The following is a 20345-nucleotide window of genomic DNA, read 5'->3' on the forward strand; positions in this document are numbered from 1 at the left end:
GACTCATTATAACTCTCATTAAGATAATCATCCATTTGAGGTACATTCCATGCATGTGGAACTTTTTTTACCACAGTGTTGTGTAAACCATGTGCAAACCGGTACTATTTTTACTCTTGTCGCGCGTGGGATAGGTTGGCTCGTGATCCATTGCAATTATGCCCTTTCCGCCTAATGCTAGTGCACAAATTACATGTAGGGCCTATTGTAAGACGGCTATATATGATGTGCACGTACATCAACCACATACACATGAACTCTGCACACACTGTGGAAAGCGTAGCTGTTAGTTCCATGCCGTTTTTGAGATACGGAACGGGTGCTTAAATAGGTAAGGTTTGAATATATATACACACATAATAACAATTTAGTTCAAATGGAATAGTTCTGAGTACTACACGGTGTCGACTGGCGATCATATTGGAGGGTAAAACGATATCATTCGCTTGGCAAGCTACTGCGCTGTGACGTCGACATGTGTTGTGTTGAAGTGCTTTGATATTTTATGATATTACGAAGGATGTTAAACTAGCTCTCATTTCAACTTCAGTCTGACGAAGGAATTCATCACTAATATGAATAACCTATTTAGATTATTTTTTAGCTATTTACATTTGGTTTACAAACGAATTTATACTTCGATAGGGCGCATGGCAAGGACCCGATGCTACTCGGTGAATACACTCACGCTCACGTTCTGTTTGGGACGCGTGGCCTACACTATACACGACATATATCCTTTTCTCATCCTCAAGTACGGGTTTCCGAGATAACAGCTTCCACAGTCGGTACTCACACGGGAAATTACGCATTAGTGATCTGAATCCCTAACTCTCATTTAATTTTGTTCACCTTGTATTAGGCTTCAGCCGTTAGTCGTTGGGCCTTGACTGTGTAAAAATACGCACGGTACGTGGTCACGTTTGAATAGACGTCAGAATTTTTTTCTAGACTCTGACAATATATGTGAACCTTGTACCGTCGAGAACGATTGCCCTGCTGTCATGCCCATTCACTGAAGTGTGCTGAGCGCGCCGTCCATGATCAATTTCAGTTAAACGTTCAACTTTGTTTAATTCTGGCTGGGTCATCAGTTTGCGGAATGACAACGCCTATTAGTGTCGGAGTCGCCTGATCGACTATTGAATTTGCAGTTCATGTGAGTGTCGCAACTCTGAGGGTCGGCCTGCTTGTAGGCCCGGCACGCGCATCATTGTGGGTTTGGACTTCTAGGCTGGAATTGGAGCCGTAGATTTTGTCTCCGATCATTCTGACATTTTTTCTTATACAGGAAGCCGTGTTTCAGTGTTACTGAATTTCTTACGAAGGTTTGTGAAAGGTGTCGACCAGTTTTGATCAGCTGTCAGACTGGAAGACTTTCCCAGGATTTCCTTAAGTCAGGTAAGGGTGCAAATTGGCATTGGCCGAGGGGACAGGTCGATCAAAATACCGCCTTTTGTTCCGTGTTTGAGGCTGAATCGCGTGATTCTAAAACGATATCAAATTTAATGGGGTGAGGGTTCATGCAGTTTTCACCCCTAAAAGAAATACTTTTTATCGCCCTTCCCTGTGGGGCTGTTCCTTTCCCCAGCTGGAAAGGGTGAATTCCTTATAGCTGATGATAAGCTCCCCTCAGTCCCGGAAGGGCGCACTTTCTTTAACCAGCCTTTTTCATGAATAGCTGTATTGACCATTCATTCAACACAATAAACTATAGAGGTCATGGTTTGAGGGCAACTGAGTTGAAGTTGTGATAACAGGAGTTTTTCCTGATTTCCTGATCATTTCCAATTCGACTTCCCCGTAACCTTAACAGTGTGTACTCGTTCCAAGATTATTGTTTCTTCTCCATTGTATAAAGGAGATCATTTCTATCGCTTTGTTTAGAGATTTGATATTTTTTTTGTTCAGGGACTCGGGAACAATAATGGTAAACTCATTGTTATTTTAATTCAATACCGGCGTTGCGATGCGGCTGACGGAAATTTATTTCTCGCCGCAGAGACGCTTTTCCAAGTTTTTCTTTTCTTTGCCATTGAATCTTAAACGGAGATTTACTTTGTGATATTACTGTAAGCCCCTAGAGGTAATGAAATGTTTAAAGGCAAATTGCTAGTAAGTTCAAGGGTTTTCCTTTCAATTTACAATTCTACAGGAATGAATTTGGTCATTATAATGATGCGTCATAACAATATAATGTGCGGTATTTTGACCTTCGTACATGGCTTTGTTATATCTAATCCTGAAGGTCTATTGTTATTCATAATCTGAAGGTAATTTCCCAGTGTCAAATCCATGGCCCCGTATAAATATCATTCAAGTTCAGTTTGACCTTTGCATATAGGCCTACATGTAATGCGGGATGTTATATAGGCCTCACAGATCGGGTATTCAATCAGCAAAGCGTATATCCGTGTTCTTGGTCGCATTAGCAGGGGCGCAGTCTCCCTTCATTTAAATAAATAAGGAAAGAAAAAAAAGACGAAAAAGAGGGAGGGAAACTGAGAAAAAGGGGCCATACTGCCTGAAAATGCACCACCGAGCGGCTAGAATCCTAATTTTCCACGCCGTGAGGGCTAATTCGCACTGTCGCTCGCGGGTATTTTACCATCGCTGGTTTAGTTCACGCCCCCCACCCCTTTGGAAAATACTGACACGTCCCACCCTGGAAAATTATGGATCCACCTCTGATTACGGCTGTACAATGCCGACGGGAATGATCCGTGTAATCGTCGTCACAGTGGAATATGCATGATAGGCTCATCTCAAGTTGTAATTTGGAAGAGCCTGTCAAGGAACACGTTAAACCATGCAAATGGTTGAGGACAGGTTTTTGACGATCGCGTTTTAATCAACTTCTCCATCACAACGAACTATATCATCCATATTTGCAGATGACGAACCAAGTTTCTACACTTTGAAAGTTTCAGTTGAGTACAGCAATGTGATTGTTTTTTCCAACTTTAATTTTTCATCTTGGAAATCCTTTTATTGTAATCCGTCAAATTTTCAGTGTATGTCAAAGTAAGTCAAAGAGAAAACCTAAACGTACCCTTTAACAAAATCATGATGAAAAGAAACGGATTTCGAAACCGAAAGAAAATTGTATCCACACAGCAGGCGTCTCTGTAATGCATGAGAATTTTGAGAACAGTGGTGCGTAATCACGTGCACTTAACTGGAAAATGGAAATGTTATATTTGAAAACATTTGGATTTTTGTGTTATCTTTTAGGGCCTTTTTGGGGCTGAGACTACACTGTGGGGCTTTTTACACGTTTTGGGAAGAAAGGGAAATAGAGCAAAACAAACCTGCCTTCCTCTGATCTGTTTGTAAAATTTATTTTGGTCTTAAAGTTCTTTGGGGGTGGGGTGGGGTGGGATACTGCCCCTGCAGTCCTTTTGGTCCACCATTTGAATACTCACTAGAGTTTTACAATAAGGAATTCGGCGTGTTGATTTGTATAGTGATCAAACAGGTGTAGGTTGTCCAATGCGACATCGTTGTTAATCATTCGAATTTACAAAAGCAGTGTAGTGCGATCAAATGTTTGTTTATAATAAGCAAAGTACATCTATGTTTCTTGAAGTTCTTTTTAAGTATATTTTTCAACTTTTTGTATGAGATAAATATTTCCACAGTTTGAATTATGTATTCTCCAGTTCGTTCTTATGAGACCTAGGTTTAGAAACATTGTTCCTGTTTTGGAAACAAATCGTTTTACAAGGATACATTTTTTGATCAAGATTATTTACATGAAATTTTTGAGTTCGCAATTTAATATATGAAATATATTTTTTCGAGTTCGTTTTCAAGAGATACATTTTTGGATTTCGTTTTTATGAGATATAAAATCAAAATTGAAATTATAGGCTCTCAAAAATTAACTTGAAAACGTAATCTCATAAACTAAATTTGGACAGAATATATCCCGTAAATATGAGGTTGAAAAAGTGGTTAATGAAAACAAACTCTCAAAAATATGTATTTACTTCATTTTTCGAAAATATAGTTGATGGCACTTCAGGGCTTTGTTATATAGGAATTCACTGGACTGCATCTGCGTTTTTCTTCTGTACGTTTCAGAGTGTTAACTGCTGCCTATGTCGTGTTATCTGAGGTGTACCTTCTAGCAAAAAGACAGAGTGACGCTTGCATCAAAATGCATGGTCGACTGATTTTAGAACCTAGCTAGACTCCGGTTTAGACTACATACTCATATGTCGCAATAATTTTATCTCAATATTTTGACAGGTAGTGTTTGATTCTGTGACACCTGCATTTCTAGCCCGTAATCAAGTATGGCAAGCAGCGAGCCCCAATCGCAACCCTTCCGGATGTTTCTCTGGACCATCCCTCGGTCAGTCTCCACAGCATTCGAGCGATGCATGAGCGGCCTCGGCAATGTGGCTCTTGTCCATGAGCCTTACACCACTGCCTACTACTTTGGCCCAGACCGCAAGTTCTTCAACACACCCTTCCTTCCTGTCGAACACGACTACTCTTACGCTAAGGTCAAGGCAATGATGGAAGCTGAGTTCTACGGTAAGGATTACGTCTTTGGCAAGGACCACGCCTACTCACTAGACGAGCGATATGACATGATACCAGATGGGTTTATCCACTCGATCTTGATCCGTGACCCAGCCCGAGCGTTGGCGTCCTTCTACGACGTCTGCAATATGCCGATACTGCGACACTACAGTCTCTTGAATCACGTTCTACCAGAGGGCTACGCCTTTAAGCAGCTCTACGATCTCTACGAGCACCTTCGGACCACCACGGGGCAGGAGCCTGTGGTGTTGGACTCGGACGATCTGCTGCAGTACCCGGAGCAAATGATCCGCCGCTACTGCGAGGCCATCGGGGTGCCTTTCAAGACCAGCATGCTGGACTGGGACCCACAGGTTAACGTCACCCAGTCTTGGGCGAGCAGTCTGAAGCTCATGCAGCACATTGGAGTGTACGAGAAGGCGCTTAAGAGTACAACCTTCAATTGCTGTCCGCCCAAGCAGGTTGACGTGCTATCTCTTCCTACCGATTACCAGCATGCCATCAAGGTCTCCCAGCCGTTCTACGATAAGCTTTACGAGAGGAGACTCATCCCGGAAGACAGAGAGACGGAAGTTTGAGTTGGACTTTATGTTTGGGATGAGAAGACATGCCGTGATAGATGGAGACAATGCCGCATTTTCAGAAATAGCACTTCATCCCCGAAAAAAAAATTATCCACATTCCAAAGTCTTTGTTATAGTCATGAAATACTTGCCGAAGTTGGACAAACTGGCCAATGGCCCCTGTTCATGCTATGTATGTGTGTCAAAACATTTCATTTTATTATTTAAAACAAACTTGCCTTATGGGCCTTAAAAACAAGAAGGGAAAAGAGATTCGGCGTTTTAGTTCTTGTAGTTTTAGGTTACGACAATTTCCCTAACTTACTAGTGCCCTCCGTAATAGGAATTAATATAAATGATTAGAAGATAACGATTTGTCAAAAGTTCCAAAAGTAACGACTAGTGGTTATGATCGACTAAGCATTCTGAAACATACTGTGACGGATTATTGATAAAAAGAGAAATTCCCAAACTGTAATTTCAGCCTTTTGAAATGTGTTTTGAACTCAATATTTCCAGAGCTCAATGCTGGCAAATTGATGCATTGTGCTTATTGTATAGCAAGCCTGATGGTTTCAGTTTTTATGTGCGTTTTTAAATTTTCATTAGATATAATTAACACGTGCGAACATGATTTACCCTGTATTAAATCTCACAGACAAGTTAGAGTGAGAGGGTTCATACTATGCTTGTATTTCCCTTGTGATTAAGTGTTCAAATAGCACTTTTCAAATATAGCAGAAATCTTTTTAACGAACCGGTTTCATTTATTGTCGTTGCTTTTGCATTCAACTATGGAAAGGATAGTTTGTTGGGCAGAGTAAAGGTAGAGCAATGCTATCTTTGATGAAACATTCAGTGAATAACCTGTAAAGGTTTTATACTGTTTGTTGGACACCACAGCCTGCACTGCAAAAACAGATGTTAAATTTGCAGGGTGTGGTATCGATTTTCCGACAAATGATTCAATATTTTGATACCATTTTTTAGATAATTATACACAACATTATTTACGGGCTAATTTTACCATGCAGTTCACAATAGAGTGGAATATGAATGGCGACCCTTTGGAGACATATCCTTAGTTTCGTCACAACCGACTGGAGTTCAAAGTCTGTGGACCTGCTTAGTGAAAAATCTATTGCCATATGGCTGGAAAAAAGGATGGCGCCTTTTCTCCTAATGGGCGGCATGTTAACAAATTCCTCAAGAGGGCTGGCTATGGTGTCCATTGCCGGCAAAGGTTTTCATTGACCTTTGATCATTACAGCATATTACATACTGACTTTACTCATTGTAAACGTAGTGTGAGTTTAAAAGTGGAACTATATACAAGCAGACACCATAGAGCCCACTCTAACCAATAAAATCATGGTATTCATTCTGCGCAGCCAGACAGTACGATTGTCGCTTTTAATGGAAAAATATATATAAAAGTGCACCTACCTTCGGAGGTTATCCATTTAGTTTTTTGTAAGTGGTAATTCGGAAGCTTGAGTTCAACATATGTAGCAACACCAAGACAAGATTTGTTTCCAGATATTTGAATTTAAACGCAAAACGTTTGCTCAATATGTTATTGTATTGCTGGACGAACTGCTTGGTATTCTTAATATACATCATGTAGGCTAGAAGGTTTGAAATCAAACTTATTACTTTATGTAGATATTATGGAATAAAACATACAGAGTTACAATATAGTTCACGATCACAGAACTGTATTTCACGATCACATCCGTATAGTTTCTACTGGGCCTGTACATGTACATCCATACTCTCAACATTTGTCTTCCTGAGCGGCAGCTGTCTTTTCACGGTTCTACGCATGTGTTGCATGCATATGGTGTGCTCATCCCCATTGGCACCCCTAGCCTTGCTGAGACTACACGTTCATGCATAAGGTTTATGCTCGTGTGCATTATACAAATTCAGGTAGGCCAATAGCATTAAGCCACAACAAAGTGTAAGGCCTTTGATTGTAGGGATATGCTGTGAAAGCGTAAGTTGATTATGCTCTCCGTCAGGTCTAGTTCAAGTTGCCTTGCTTTCCTTCCTTTCTTATGAGAACGTGCATCTTCATGTGTGCATGTACGAGGGCTCAAAAAAGCACTGTATTGAGCCAATGTCCAAACAATAAAGAAAAACGAGAATTGAAGTAATGTGTAAATAATTTATGTACCTGCACTGGGACGCAGGCGTGCAAGTAAAAAGTTGGTTGTGATGTGATGATTTCTTTTGCGGATAATCCCTCAGCGCAAGCTCAATTTGAGGAATGTTGACTCCATTAGCTGCCGCATCGCGCTGTTCCCGTCCAGGATGATGAGTGAAAATTTGAAGCATCGAGTTAATTGGCGTATAGATAAAGAAGAATACATGCGTTTCACAATAGTGCGCCTCCGAGAGTTTGCAACGCGTTGACCAATCACAAGGTGCGAAATCTGTCGACCCAGTGCGCATTTGGAAAGGGTCGACAGCTTTCGCGCCTTGTGATTGGTAGATCTTTTGCAAACTCTTGGAGGCGTGCTATTGTGAATCGCCCGTATCCGCTTCGTAAGTGACTTCGTCATACACGCGGACGCGTGTATGACGTTGCGAGTTAACTTGAAGTTGCGCGTTATATTAACATCCGGTTCCATGTAAACGGCGATCAATAGAGGGATCCCAATACGACGCTTTTAGCGTCGATCTGCGCACTTCCGCGTTTAAAAACGAGGCTGTATGTGTCAGGTTCAATTCTTAATACGATAAGACGATTGAAAGAAAGGAGTCAGGACACAAAATACATAAAGGTATGTTAAATTCAGACTTTTCAGGCTGCAAAATGTTGTGGAAGAGTCTTTCAGGATGACTCGACACGTAAAATCAATAGAAAAAATGACAACAATTGACCGCGAACTAACCTACCTGCGATGGTTATGTATCTTGTGCAGAGGGCGTGGTTTAAACTGAAGTGGTATCACACTTACGAACCGGATACTGCATGTACTGTGTCGACTCCGCGGGCGCACGACGAAGTTCAACAGAGAGCCTCGATTCCGATACAGATATGCGCAGACGGCGCTAATGTGAAATCCCTCTATGCATTAACTTTATGTGCAGTGCCTGTTAAGTGGTTTAAACTGAAGCGACGCCACACTTATGAACCGGATAGACCTTTTCACTCATAAATTCATTATTCTGCGCACAAAGGGCCTTGGCAGCAAGAATTGTGAGCAAGCCATTGAAAATGTACTGGGGTGCGACTTTGATGATCTTTTTTTCTCAGGTTTCATGGCTTTGTTAATTTTTTCTTCAGAAAATCCCATTAAATCGTTTCTGTGCTCTAGCTCTGTAAAAAGACTTTATAATCGTGATTTCAAGCTCCTGTGCGCACGAGATCGCCGTTTCTTAGTATGGCCCCCTTCCATTATAAATCACATCGTTTAGTGTTCTTGGAGCCAACCTGTGCATTGTAAACACGTACTGATGTTCCATGTACAGATGCTCTACGCGCATAGCTTTCCACAGTGAACCGTTGCAACTTCACAATGGCTGTTTATTTATGTAAGCTGCTATTGCCAGTAACACTCCACTCATCAGCCATGACCACATTGAAGGAGCTTTTGATCTCTCTGCATCATCAATGCAGAGAACAAACTCTGGATATATGCTTGATCGATGCAGCCTCAGAAGAATTGTGTATTACGTAATGCATGCACAATCCACATTTAAACTCCAACTGTTTCGATCCGGTCATGATATTGAACTAAATCCAGGTCCTTCCCGTAATAATGATCTAAACGTTCCAATCTGAAATGTGTCCTACTCAATGCCCGCAGTGTTGTCAACAAATCTCGGAAGCTGCAAGCAAAACTCGTCGTCCACCAAATTGATATTGCCTTTGTGACCGAGACATGGATGTTTTTTTCCAGTGACCTTACACGGACAAAACGTGTTAACACGATTTTTGTTCAAAATGTCCCAAATCTGCTGGTCTCATTCGATGCACTGTACTGTTCAGGAATACAGCAGTTCTCTTGACACTTTTCCAGTCTCTTTGCCAGCCTGTTCTTGAATATGGATCGGCAATTTGGTGCAAGAACCACAATGTATTAAGACAGTTAAGCGATGCTTCACAAAATCTTGCCGTCCTTGCAATCTTGCTACCTCACTCACTTAGAACGCTTGTCTAAATTTACCTCCCCCTCTTTACAACAGACGCGTTTTCTTATGTGCTTCCGTCGTCATTAAATGCCTATTCAAACATATCGACATCCTATCACATTTTCTTCCACAGCCTTGCACAAGGAAGACAGACACCCTGCTCTTCAAACATCAGTACTGCCGAACTAATTGTGTGAAATTTTCTTTGTTTACCCTCTTTCCCAGACAGCTTAATTCGCTTCCCCATGACCGTGACCTTCGACACTTCTGTCTAGATACCTGCCCCAAAGACTTCTTTCACTCTTTGCATGAACACCTCTTTAACCAGGGCCCTATCATCCATGCCCTGTAGAATATCCAACTTCTTCCTGTAAGGTCAACCAACTTTGTTAGCAGGTTCCGTGTACGTGTCTTTTGTTTTGCATCGGTTCCAGTGCATTGCCAGAACAGGTATTTTTTTCTTATATATATATGTGCATGTATGTGCACTTAATATACTTTAAAACGCTCATTTCAATCTACGTTTAGATTTTGTTTTATTCATAGCTTTATTAATTGAACTAATTTTATAAATGTTACGTTGTATTGTTATGTTACGCTATATTAATACTGTTTTTATTTCCTTAATATTTCGCATTCATAATTTTCCTAATTCTAATTATTTCTTGTTTCCTATTTAACCAGTTGGAGAGCCCCTCGACAGAAACTATGTTTCTTTTGAGCAATCCAGAGGGAACTGGTTAAATATTGTGTCCTGAGCTGCATGTTTCAATGTATCTCCTGTAAATAGAATGTCTTTGAAAATGTATCGCGAAAAATGAAATAAATGAAAAATTAACAAAAGAAATAAATACTTATGATGGATGGGACCATGCTAAGAAACGGCGATCTCGTGCGCACAGGAACTTGAAATCACGATTATAAAGTATTTTTACAAAGCACTAAAAATCCTACTTAGAATAGAAACTGATAGCAAAACAATTTAGTGGGATTTTCTGCAGAAAGAAACCGAATAAAGACAGAGAAACTGAGAGAAACTGATCATCAAAGTCGCACCCCAGTACCTTTTCAATGGCCAGCTCACGCTTCTTACCACCAAGGCCGTTTGTGCGCATGCGAGCATAATTATGAATTTATTAGTGAAAGGTCTATCTGTGTACGACTTGGGAAGTGTGGCCTCACTTTATCTATACTGTTTGGTGAGGAACTGGTTCCCGTAAACAATGCAAAGAAGGTCATAAAATTTTGTACACCTGTCTGTCCTAGTGTGACAAGTGGGCTGCACGTAAAGATACTGCGCTGAACCTGTTACATCTTCTTTGTTTTAAAGGGAAGGAGGGCCGTTTACGTACGTACGTCACTATTCAATCAAGGATTTTGGGCAGTTTCCAATACTAAACTTTGTCTCCGTCTCAGGTTCGTGTAGGAAACCAATCCTCGATTGTGGGCCTGAAGCGTTTAGCTTAAATTGAAGTACTGTAATGTTTGGTTCTTTTGCAAGTTACTTCATGTTTTGTGGCACTATTAGACTTACTATTGCGCTTAAAACCTCAAAGTCAGGAAGTAAAAAACAGTTGAAACCTCAGACGGAGGCCAAGTTGAGTGTTGGAAAAACGGCCCTGGTTGAGGATGAACCGCGGTGACTGGGTTTTGGCACCAATTTAGATGAATCAGGGCTTGCAGTTTGTAGCATTGCTACCTGCTACAAACCCCACGCATGCGCATTAATGACTTTAGAATTTCCCTGTGAGTTTGTGCACAAGTCAATGGTGTAGCACTTTTTGGCTACAGATTTCCACCCCTGACTTTTCCCTTCCCAGCTTGAAGCACAGTGAGGCAGTGAGTTTGTGCACAAGTCAATGGTGTAGCACTTTTTGCTACAGATTTCCACCCCTGACTTTTCCCTTCCCAGCTTGTAGCACAGTGAGGCAGTGAGTTTGTGCACAAGTCAATGGTGTAGCACTTTTTGCTACAGATTTCCACCCCTGACTTTTCCCTTCCCAGCTTGTAGCACTGTGTAGCAGTGAGTTTTTGCACAAGTCAATGGTGTAGCACTTTTTGCTACAGATAGATTGCCATGCCCAGGCTTAACTGCTTCCATTCGTGTTTGCTAGTGCGTCCGGTCGGCGGCAAGGGTTTGGTCTAGTTCCCGGGTACCATTATAACCATACTGCATATCTAAGTCCAAGCTGATGAAGGTACCTGAAATTTCATAGGCTTGTACTGTAGCATGTAGCACTGCTACACGACATGCCTGGGAGATTCGTTCGTCCCATTTCGTGCCTGATGTAACAGCTGGGCGTGCACAAAGATTGTATAGCGCCACAATCTTTGGGCATGCATGCAGCTGCGATCCTATTTCTGTTTGCTCTTGAGGGCGCTGTGTAGCTTTACTGGTACAGTGAACATGATGCACGAAAATGGTGTCCATGTCGTGGTTGAAAGTCGGAAGAAGTGTAACTGGGTTTCTTATGGGTGACAGCCACAAGGTTAGTCCATCATATTATTCATTTCTTGTTTAGTAGGGCTACCTTTTGATCATAGTGGTTGATTTGAGGAAGAAACCGTAAGACTTCCTGCACCATGGAGGCTTCTATTCTACCTCCGTCAACTATGACTAGGCCTGCATATGCAGTATGCTAATTTAGGCTAAAGCTTGGGTCATACGTGTCATTATGGGTAAGGCCAATGAAAATTTGATTTAGGCCTAGGTCTTATCTTTGTTTTCCGTCAGTTTTTTTTTTTTCAAATTTAGATGCCTTTTTTTCATTATTGGTCATGTTGGTTATTTTCTGTCATGAAAAAAAAAATACCCTTTTCACAAGGCCAGGCCAGGTGGACTCCCTGACCGTACGTTACGGAGGGAGTCCAGGATATGAAGGGAGCAAAATCGAGCGAAAAATTTTGTACCTAACATTTTCAACACTTCTACCTTTTCCAAGGAGCCAATTTCACATCTTTAACTCCTATGCATACTTATCTCCACAGCTGGTTGGATAAAAAATTTGACACCTCACCACCAAAGACAAAAACGGGAAAATAAAGTCAGACTTAACGTTAATCCTGGCCATTGTTGTGGACTGTTTTCCCCACTTTCCATTGCAATTCGTACTGTGTGCACACGCAACTACCTGGCTAATGGCATTCCGAGCTGCGTACTCGCACATCGAAACTAGGCCTACATGTTCTGACTGGAACCAGCGAAAGTCTAACCGAATCCTCTGGTTTCCACGCTCACATAAAGCACGTAACACACAACGTGGTGCTCAGCCACGAGTACCATTGATCTCCATGCCGAGTACACACAACATCGGGCCGGGGGACGAGGCTATGGCATGCGTGTGTGACAGTTGGCGTAGTTACCTGCATGCAAGCTGAGTCTCCTACGGCCAGTACAGGAAAGCTAAAATATATGATCCTGGCCTTTTTTTTAGCATGTATTATGTGTTAACAGGTGAACTTAACCCTAATCCCCAAGGGTGTATGTAAAATCGTATTGAAATTGGAGGATTTGGGACTGTTAGGGTTAAAATAGACAGACAAAAGGTGTCCACAAAATTCGATAGAAGTTAAGTGACTCGAGGCAGTCCTGTATTTAGGGGGAGAGGGTTTTTTCCAGCAAGGCTTTGGCACATTTCTGTTGCTAGCAATTTAATCATGTCTGTTGATTTGTCCCGTTTTAAAAGTCACACCAAATACATTTTTTAAGAGATGGAGAAATTTTCCAGAATGCGCTGGCACAGACAATTTCTTTTTAAAATAAACTAGACTGGTATGAGAATCAATAACGGCGATTAACAATCTTGATCTCTTGATCTCTTAAGCCTGAATTCAAAAACAAAAAATCACCTATTTTGAGATTATTGAGAATTTGAAGTTGCTCATTGTTGGGGATCCATCACCCGATAACCAAACAGAGTTCCAGCATGACCATAAACGTCAACCTTCCAAGCCAATGAATTTTAAGCCCACTAACAAAACTATTCGGCGACATGATTTCTTAACTGGTGAAAAACAGTGACAAGAATATTGGAAGGCACTTATGACCCCAAACAACTACAGAGTACACATGAATGTGAGTTTCCAGGTGTTTGATGTAGGCCTACGTCAGGCTGAGGGTTTTAAAAGAGCATCTCTTCACCCCCCTAAAAACCGTATGATTGAATTAGGAGATTTGTTTAAAACTTCAATACAGTCTAGCTATCTATCCATAGCTCTAAAATCCCTCTCGTCACAGCCAATTACCATTTCTGTCTGCTTATTGTATGTTTAGTTTATGAATAAAAAAAGGAAAGGCCCATCAACAGCACAATTTGTACATGATCGCTACTTACTACACATGCGCTTGCAGCGTTTCACAGTATCAGTGGTGAAAGAAGGGACTTGGCGACTATACAGTCACAGACATTAAGCCTACATCTTGAGATCACACATGCTCCTAGCCATGCTAACTGGTTTTCACTCTAGTGTCGGAATAGTCTTCTCTTGTTGATTTCAAATTTACTCCAAAATTCCAGTACAGAGTGTTACATTTTCTCTTTCTGATTTGTGGCTGTGGAGAATATTTTAAGGTACAAAAGTCCTAAATTGTAAAATTTGACCCATCACAACCGAATGAAGCAAAGTCACATTCTGCTCTTTCCTATTGGACATTTCAAAATCAACCTTTGAATTGGAGGTCCATTGTTGGTTCTTGTAATATTTGGAAAGAGTAATCTGTCTCCTGTGTAATAACAAATTTTTTGCAGGATCATGTATTTAAAAAAATAATTTTTTTCAGCAATTTTGACGATAGCATTATTCGTACCTGGTCAGAAATGTTGAAACAATGTTTGAAACAAAGATACAAAGCTGCCAGAGTAATGCACATTGCCACCTTAAAGTTTTACCCAAGTGGTCCATGTGCCTACCATTGGAAAGTCCTTTTTCTGCTGAATTCAAAAACACCAGTATCTCAGTGTTTGGAAATTTCGACTTTCAGTCTGATTCCCACCTTGTGAACATGTAGTCACACTGACAAAGTTAACACAGAACCAGACTAAGATTTTTCACAGGAAGAATTTCTAAGTCCAACATACAGTTACTGCACATATTAGGTGTGGTTGAAAAAGTACCAGTGAGGGCTAAATATCCATTACCTTGTAGAAAAACAAGACTTCAGCCTAGCTAACATTTGCTGCTGGAAACCAAGGTTCAGGAAAAATTTATTAAAAGATTAATTTAACACTCAAAAGCGAAGTTCATTTGAAAGGAGTAATCCATTCAAGCGTTATTTAAAGCCCAAGATGAGCTTTTTACACGAGGGGAATATATTCACATATACTTACACACGTTTCAGAGGTCAAAGCCGACATGTATGAGCAATATGACACTAATTACAATGTAGGTCCATTGTCAAGTCTAGTCACCGTTTTTCTTTTGCTCTTTTGCAGGCATCGTTGCTTCCCATGGCGTCTATGCTTACGCAGCTAGGCAGAGCGCCATCCAGAACGTACTATACAGACTGGAGAATGTTGAGGGATGTCAAGCGACGTCGATTGTTCAAAGAGTATGGTGTGGAAAGGAGGAGAATTAATTGCATCAGGAAGAACACGATCCTCCCAGATGAACTCAAGGTACTTTGGTTGCGGATAGAAGTAATGAAATGACAATGATGTGTAAGCGTATATGTTTCCAGTGTGATTTGTATCACGTGGCTGCTTGTAGACAGCACCATACATGTACTACCCCGATGATGTTCTTATTGGGCTACTTCATGTTATACCCAGCAAGAAATGAGACGGAGGGGTACCCCCCGCATTTCCAATCTCTATACACATTCCAGACTATTTTTCCTTAACACATCCCCCCCCCCCCAAGATGTCTGAAAGGAATTCCCCAGATTCCTGCGAGTCAATGACCAACACAAAGCGGGGGGGGGGGTTCTCTCCATCTCATACCTTGCTGCATATGCTTCATGTTGTCATAGGAGAAGTACATGTAGGAAGTTTGGCATGTACATGTTTGTGTGTGCCAATGATTGCCAAGTGACTTGATCAAAAAGAGAAACTCACTGTTGTTTTGCTTATATATGAAAGATGAATTTAAGTCAGTATTTCATCAATGATGTCAGAAAAACAAAGTAGAGTTAACTCAGATACACTAAAAAAAATGCATGTACTGGCAGAAGCTGGCAATCAGTTTTAACTCTCCTTTTGGAAAATCTTCTAAAACACTTTTTGAAAGTGAGCAATTGTCTCTGATCTTGATAACCTTAAGGCATTGCACTTAGGGCTACACTTACATGTATGTCACATTCATTTTGTCAGGAAATAGCCGACCGGGAGATCGCCGCCCTTCCGAGGGACAGCTGCTGGGTGCGACAGCGGGGGCGCTGTGCTATCACCTCTCGACCCCGCTCCGTCCTACCCCGCTGGCGGCTGAGCCGAATAGTCTGGCGCCAGGTCGCCGATGCGAATCATATGTCAGGAGTGCAGCGATCTTCTTGGTAGCAGAACCTGTCAAGGACACATGAGTGAAATGTTTGCCACTTACTGTAAACTTTGCTTAAGCTTCTGGTAGATGAGCGAAGTACAGAAGAACAATGCAGGTGGTGCCGTCGCCGTGTTTGATAAACATTGATGCCAGTCCTTTAAGTGACTCTGTGAGTTTATCTTATGCCATTCTGAAGCACATCCAAAACCACAACTTAATCTTAATATCCATTTTGCCACTCCCGTCCCAGGAATTTTCCTGCTTTCTATCCTCTACCACACCCTCCACCCAAACTTACACCGTCTCCCCATCTGGCCCACCCAAGGCACTTTTAATAGAATTCTTGCAAGCCTCCTGTCAACCCAAAGAATATTCGCTTTTATTCAAAACCTAGCAAATAGACAAAAAGGGTGCATATGTACCTGTAGGATGCTACATGTTTGAATGCAGTGTGTATATTTTGAGTGAGGGAATTTCCGGATTTTAATGGACCTTTTCCCTATGCCGTTGTAAATTCCAACCCAGCGAAACTGCCCAAATGGTTACCTCGCATTTCCTTGGCATGTATTCATATGCCTAAAGAGTAAACAGGGGTGAAAGTGGTTGGGCTTGTAATGAACCGATCCACTCAAACATTCGACGTGAAAGTAAAGTGCATTTCACATGGCCCGTTAAACGAATACAATTGTTTTATTTCAAGAACCAGTTTTCACTTTACTCGTGGAAGAGACTGTGAAATCTTCAAATAACTGTTACAGATAAGGAGCAAAATAAATAAATGTTAGTAGTGAAATTAGTGTCAGTGTCCGTTTTATTTTACCCAAGACGTAAAGAGATATAATTCTGAGCTTGAAGGAAAGTAAATTTTTACTGCTGCGGTGATTCAAATGTATCGTGCATTTATGTGGGCTTTATTTTACGTCATTCATGTGTTACTGTTGATACATGTTCTATAGGCGTCAACTCTCGGACATCATACATTGGTACGCGTGCAGCTTCACTGGTCTCAAATACCCTATCCATACGCTGTCAAATTGCACATCTTTGCACGACTTTAACTGCCATGGTATTCTATGAATCTTGTTGCAAAGGGCGAGTGCGTGTATCTTCACGCAGACTTTGTCATTGTTGGCACTCCATATTTCCCGACTACAATTTTAAGCTTGAACTTCGGGAACAACTTGAACTTCGTGCACGGATATGTTTTTTACCCTCATTATCCATTGTCATGTTTTTGTGCTAGGTGGCCTTTGATTTGGCCGCGCTTGCACCGACTGCCTTGGTCTTGGTAGCTTAAACGAAGGTCTGCACCCCTTGTGAGAATGGTTAAGTTCAAAGTGGCCGAAGGTTCTGGGACGCACACCTGATGGTTCACATGAGGTCAGGCTTAGCATATCCAAATAGCTCAAAGTCCAGCCGATAGAGTTCCCATAGTCTCTGCAACGTAGCCTTTGGTACCTGATTAAAGTATTTATCATATGTTTTGGAACTGTTTGTCGGGTGACTGTTGGCTTTGGTTGGATACGAAACCTGGTCTTGAAGCCCTAGTGACGTCAGCATGTACCTAGCATCATCACCGATAGTCTCCAGTTTGCCGAGATAGTCGTACTTGACCTTACAAGGCGAGCACATCTTGTAGATCTCCTGCCAATGGTCGTCGAAGCCTGCCCTCTCGGTTGGGTTGGTCAAGTATGTCACCCACTCGTGCCACGTGATGTTCTCGCCTGTTTGAAGTTCCCGAGGCGTGGCGTCCTTGCGATAATGTTTCATGATCCGCTTGGCAAAACCCTGGAAGTACGGTTCCTTCCGATACATTTTGATATCGGCAAATTTGTTCCTGTAAGCCGATAGGATACGGAGGAAAGGCTGGCGCGCGTACATGAATTTGGTGTACGTCTTTAGTCGGATTTTCTGCTCCGACGGAGTCAGGGCACTCAATCTTTTCATGCCGTTCTTGAAGTGGGCCTCGTTTGATGAGATGCCCTCCGTCTCCTCGCGTAAACCGGCAAGTACCATCAGCACCCGCTTCCAGTTGCTACATCCAACCTAGAGATTGGCCATGAGAATGAAAAGATACCACAGTGAAATGTGATGATTTCACAGTGCAATGGCATATGTTGGATTCTTCTGTGAGGTTCTACGAAATGTTTTCTGCTTGGAAATTCGTAATTGGCTCTATCTGTTCCAAATGTATTATTTTTAATGGGACCATCTGTAAGATGCCAAGGTGACAAACCTTTGGCACGAAGCAGTAGAGAATCTTGTGTTTTTCGTGGACGTAGATGTGACGAAGTGTCTCCATGTTGAGGCTTCCCTGCGACAGCTTGGGATAGTTGCTGCAGGCCTTGTTGAGATGACTTCGCCGCTCCATCTGTATTGCAGCCTGCTGCTCCATGAACCCGTTTGGCTCATATTCATTGTTCCAGGCATCCTGCGAGAAAAATTTCGAGATACGAAAGTTCAATGTCAATTGACTATTCGAACAGGACCAACCGAGACCGCAGTCAAGTTACGAATCACTTTTTTATTCGAGCACCGCAGAGCAGCCAAAGAATGCCATTGGAGGCCTCTAGTCTTCACAACTCGCCTTCGTATCTTGTCGTTCCTTGTCGCTGTCCTTCACTTGCGATCGAGAGGCGTTCTGAGCCTGCATGGAGTCCGAGACGTCAGCACCGCTTGGCGGTTTCTTGACCGGCGCAAACTTGTCATCTACCCACGGATAGTCCTCGTGCTGTCTGATGCTTTTGGGCCGACTGAGGCTGACAGGGGCTGTAGAATAAGATTAGCCCGAGGAGGAGAGGAGTTGGACAGGTTTATTTTGGTTCGTTTAGTAGTGTTTCTCTTTGGATTTAGTATTTAAGTTTATTTTATTAAATATTTATTATTTCACTATTTCTTCTTTTTTTTCAATTTTGTTTATCTAATTGATTTTTTTTTGCGCAGTGGCAGGTAAATATCGTCATAATATGCACATGAAGCAAACCATGGGACTGAGAGAACCCCCCGCCTTTGTGTTGGTCATTGTTATACTGATATCTTAGGAATTCTTCTAAGTTCTAGGGGGTGTGTGTTAAGTGACAATAGGCTGGAATGTGTACAGGGATTGGGCTTGCTGGGGGGGTACCTCTCTGTCTCATTTCGCGCCTGGTATAAACATGTGCTTACTCGTGAATAATCCTCTAAAGAAATCGGCAGACGGGGTCAATTACATTATTTTACATACAAAAGAGGGCTTTTGCCGTCGTTTCAAAGGTCACAGTTACGTAACGTACCGTCAAATTCAATTTGAGTGACGACGTAGAACACCAGATAGATGAAGCAAGTCAGGAGGAACAACTGTGGGAACCAATGTCTACACACACGCCACACCCAGCGATGAGGGACATGTTGTCCCAATGCCATCTTCCTAATATTGAAGACGAGACATATATTTAGCAATTTATTTTGATCTTAATGCATTTACATGTACTTGTGTATACTTGCGACCGTTGGCTGTATCTGTTCTTTACTCTAAGTAACAAAGCTTAACATGCGATTGCATTTTTATGAACGAATTTTATTTTCCTCACTTGCATGACATTTAATTGCTTTATTTTTTAAACACTGCCCTTTTCACAGTTTAATGTACCTTAATTTGACAAGGGAAATTTTCGGGAAAATTTCAATGCATACTTACGTCATAAACAATAAACCAATACCTGAAGCATTCAACACAAATAATCACGACATTATATCACTGTTTTATAGCCAGAGTATTACTGGCCCCACTTGTCCAGCTAAGATGCAGGCAGCAATAAGGAATTTTTTGAATGTTTTCTACTATTCGTCAGACTCGGCGGCGACCATCATTGGACGCTTTGAAGTGCCTGAGTTACAACTCCTTCTGTGTCCTTCCTCCATGATTGGACATTCCCATAGGTTTGTACAGGGAATGTCCAATGTCCAATAACAAACTAGCTTTGATGTCATGGCTTCCCATACAGTAATTTTTCACACGAGACCTTTGGAAGTCGTTTCCTCTCCATGTTACGCACTGAATTCAGCAAAGAATAATCATTGCATTTACCAATACTAAACCGGAAGGCAAGATGTGATATCCGTTATTTTAATGAAAATTGGAAGTTTGAGCATCAACACCGAGATCAGGCCTGTACATTCACGTGTACTTACCTACTTGTAAATGTGTATCATTCAACAACTATAACGGTCAAAACGGGATCACCTTACCTAGGAGTTGCGTCAGTAAGTCTCAAAACAGGACATTTTTTCCTCCAGCTTTCCAAAATTCTTCAAGAAATACCAATACCGGAGTGATGAGAAGCCGGCACCACGACAGGTCCTAACCCACACCGTCTATCGATCTAAGTTTCCCGTATAGTTCTCTCGTCAACGAGACAACCGGGGGTCATCCACGCAATCGACAACATGGACTTTAGACGACGAGTATTCTTCTTGCCTAATGAAATCCGCTCTTGGACATTGCATACAACCGTAAGAAGATCGGTAAATAGGTGTGATGCAAACTCCTTGTTATGGTAATGTGTTGCTTAGGACGTCCCTGAGTGTAGCCAGGTTGAAATGTAATTGTGTATGTGGGGTGCCAAAGAAGGT

At 41.7% G+C, this 20345-nt stretch overlaps 3 protein-coding genes across 6 annotated transcripts; 2 read left to right on the forward strand and 1 right to left on the reverse strand.

The window, feature by feature from the left end:
* The first annotated feature begins 111 nt into the window (after nt 1–111).
* LOC110978324 (uncharacterized) lies at nt 112–7272 on the forward strand. 4 transcript variants are annotated; one of them, XM_087133551.1, is made up of 3 exons: nt 112–331; nt 1292–1401; nt 4259–7272. In XM_087133551.1, the coding sequence occupies exon 3, from the start codon at nt 4302–4304 to the stop codon at nt 5130–5132; it is 831 nt and encodes a 276-aa protein (XP_086989677.1). In that variant the 5' UTR covers nt 112–331; nt 1292–1401; nt 4259–4301; the 3' UTR covers nt 5133–7272. The 4 variants fall into 4 exon arrangements, with proteins under 4 accessions (XP_086989677.1, XP_086989679.1, XP_022088928.2 ...); XM_022233236.2 differs by having other exon boundaries at nt 115–331; nt 4255–7272; XM_087133553.1 differs by lacking the exon at nt 1292–1401 and having other exon boundaries at nt 4255–7272.
* Nucleotides 7273–11593: 4321 nt separating this feature from the next.
* On the forward strand, nt 11594–16527 carry LOC110978331 (small ribosomal subunit protein uS14m-like). The gene is made up of 3 exons (XM_022233254.2): nt 11594–11749; nt 14693–14875; nt 15569–16527. The coding sequence occupies exons 1-3, from the start codon at nt 11681–11683 to the stop codon at nt 15749–15751; spliced, it is 435 nt and encodes a 144-aa protein (XP_022088946.1). The 5' UTR covers nt 11594–11680; the 3' UTR covers nt 15752–16527.
* LOC110978327 (carbohydrate sulfotransferase 11-like) lies at nt 16406–20221 on the reverse strand. Its single transcript, XM_022233242.2, has 5 exons — nt 19962–20221; nt 19007–19140; nt 18322–18503; nt 17971–18165; nt 16406–17780 (listed from the first exon to the last, which is right to left on the reverse strand). The coding sequence occupies exons 2-5, from the start codon at nt 19134–19136 to the stop codon at nt 17106–17108; spliced, it is 1182 nt and encodes a 393-aa protein (XP_022088934.2). The 5' UTR covers nt 19137–19140; nt 19962–20221; the 3' UTR covers nt 16406–17105.
* Nucleotides 20222–20345: the final 124 nt, after the last annotated feature.

The sequence above is a fragment of the Acanthaster planci genome, linkage group LG02 (genome assembly GCF_054643075.1).
Source record: "Acanthaster planci isolate LZ-2023a linkage group LG02, COTS_SCS, whole genome shotgun sequence".
Taxonomy (NCBI): domain Eukaryota; kingdom Metazoa; phylum Echinodermata; class Asteroidea; order Valvatida; family Acanthasteridae; genus Acanthaster; species Acanthaster planci.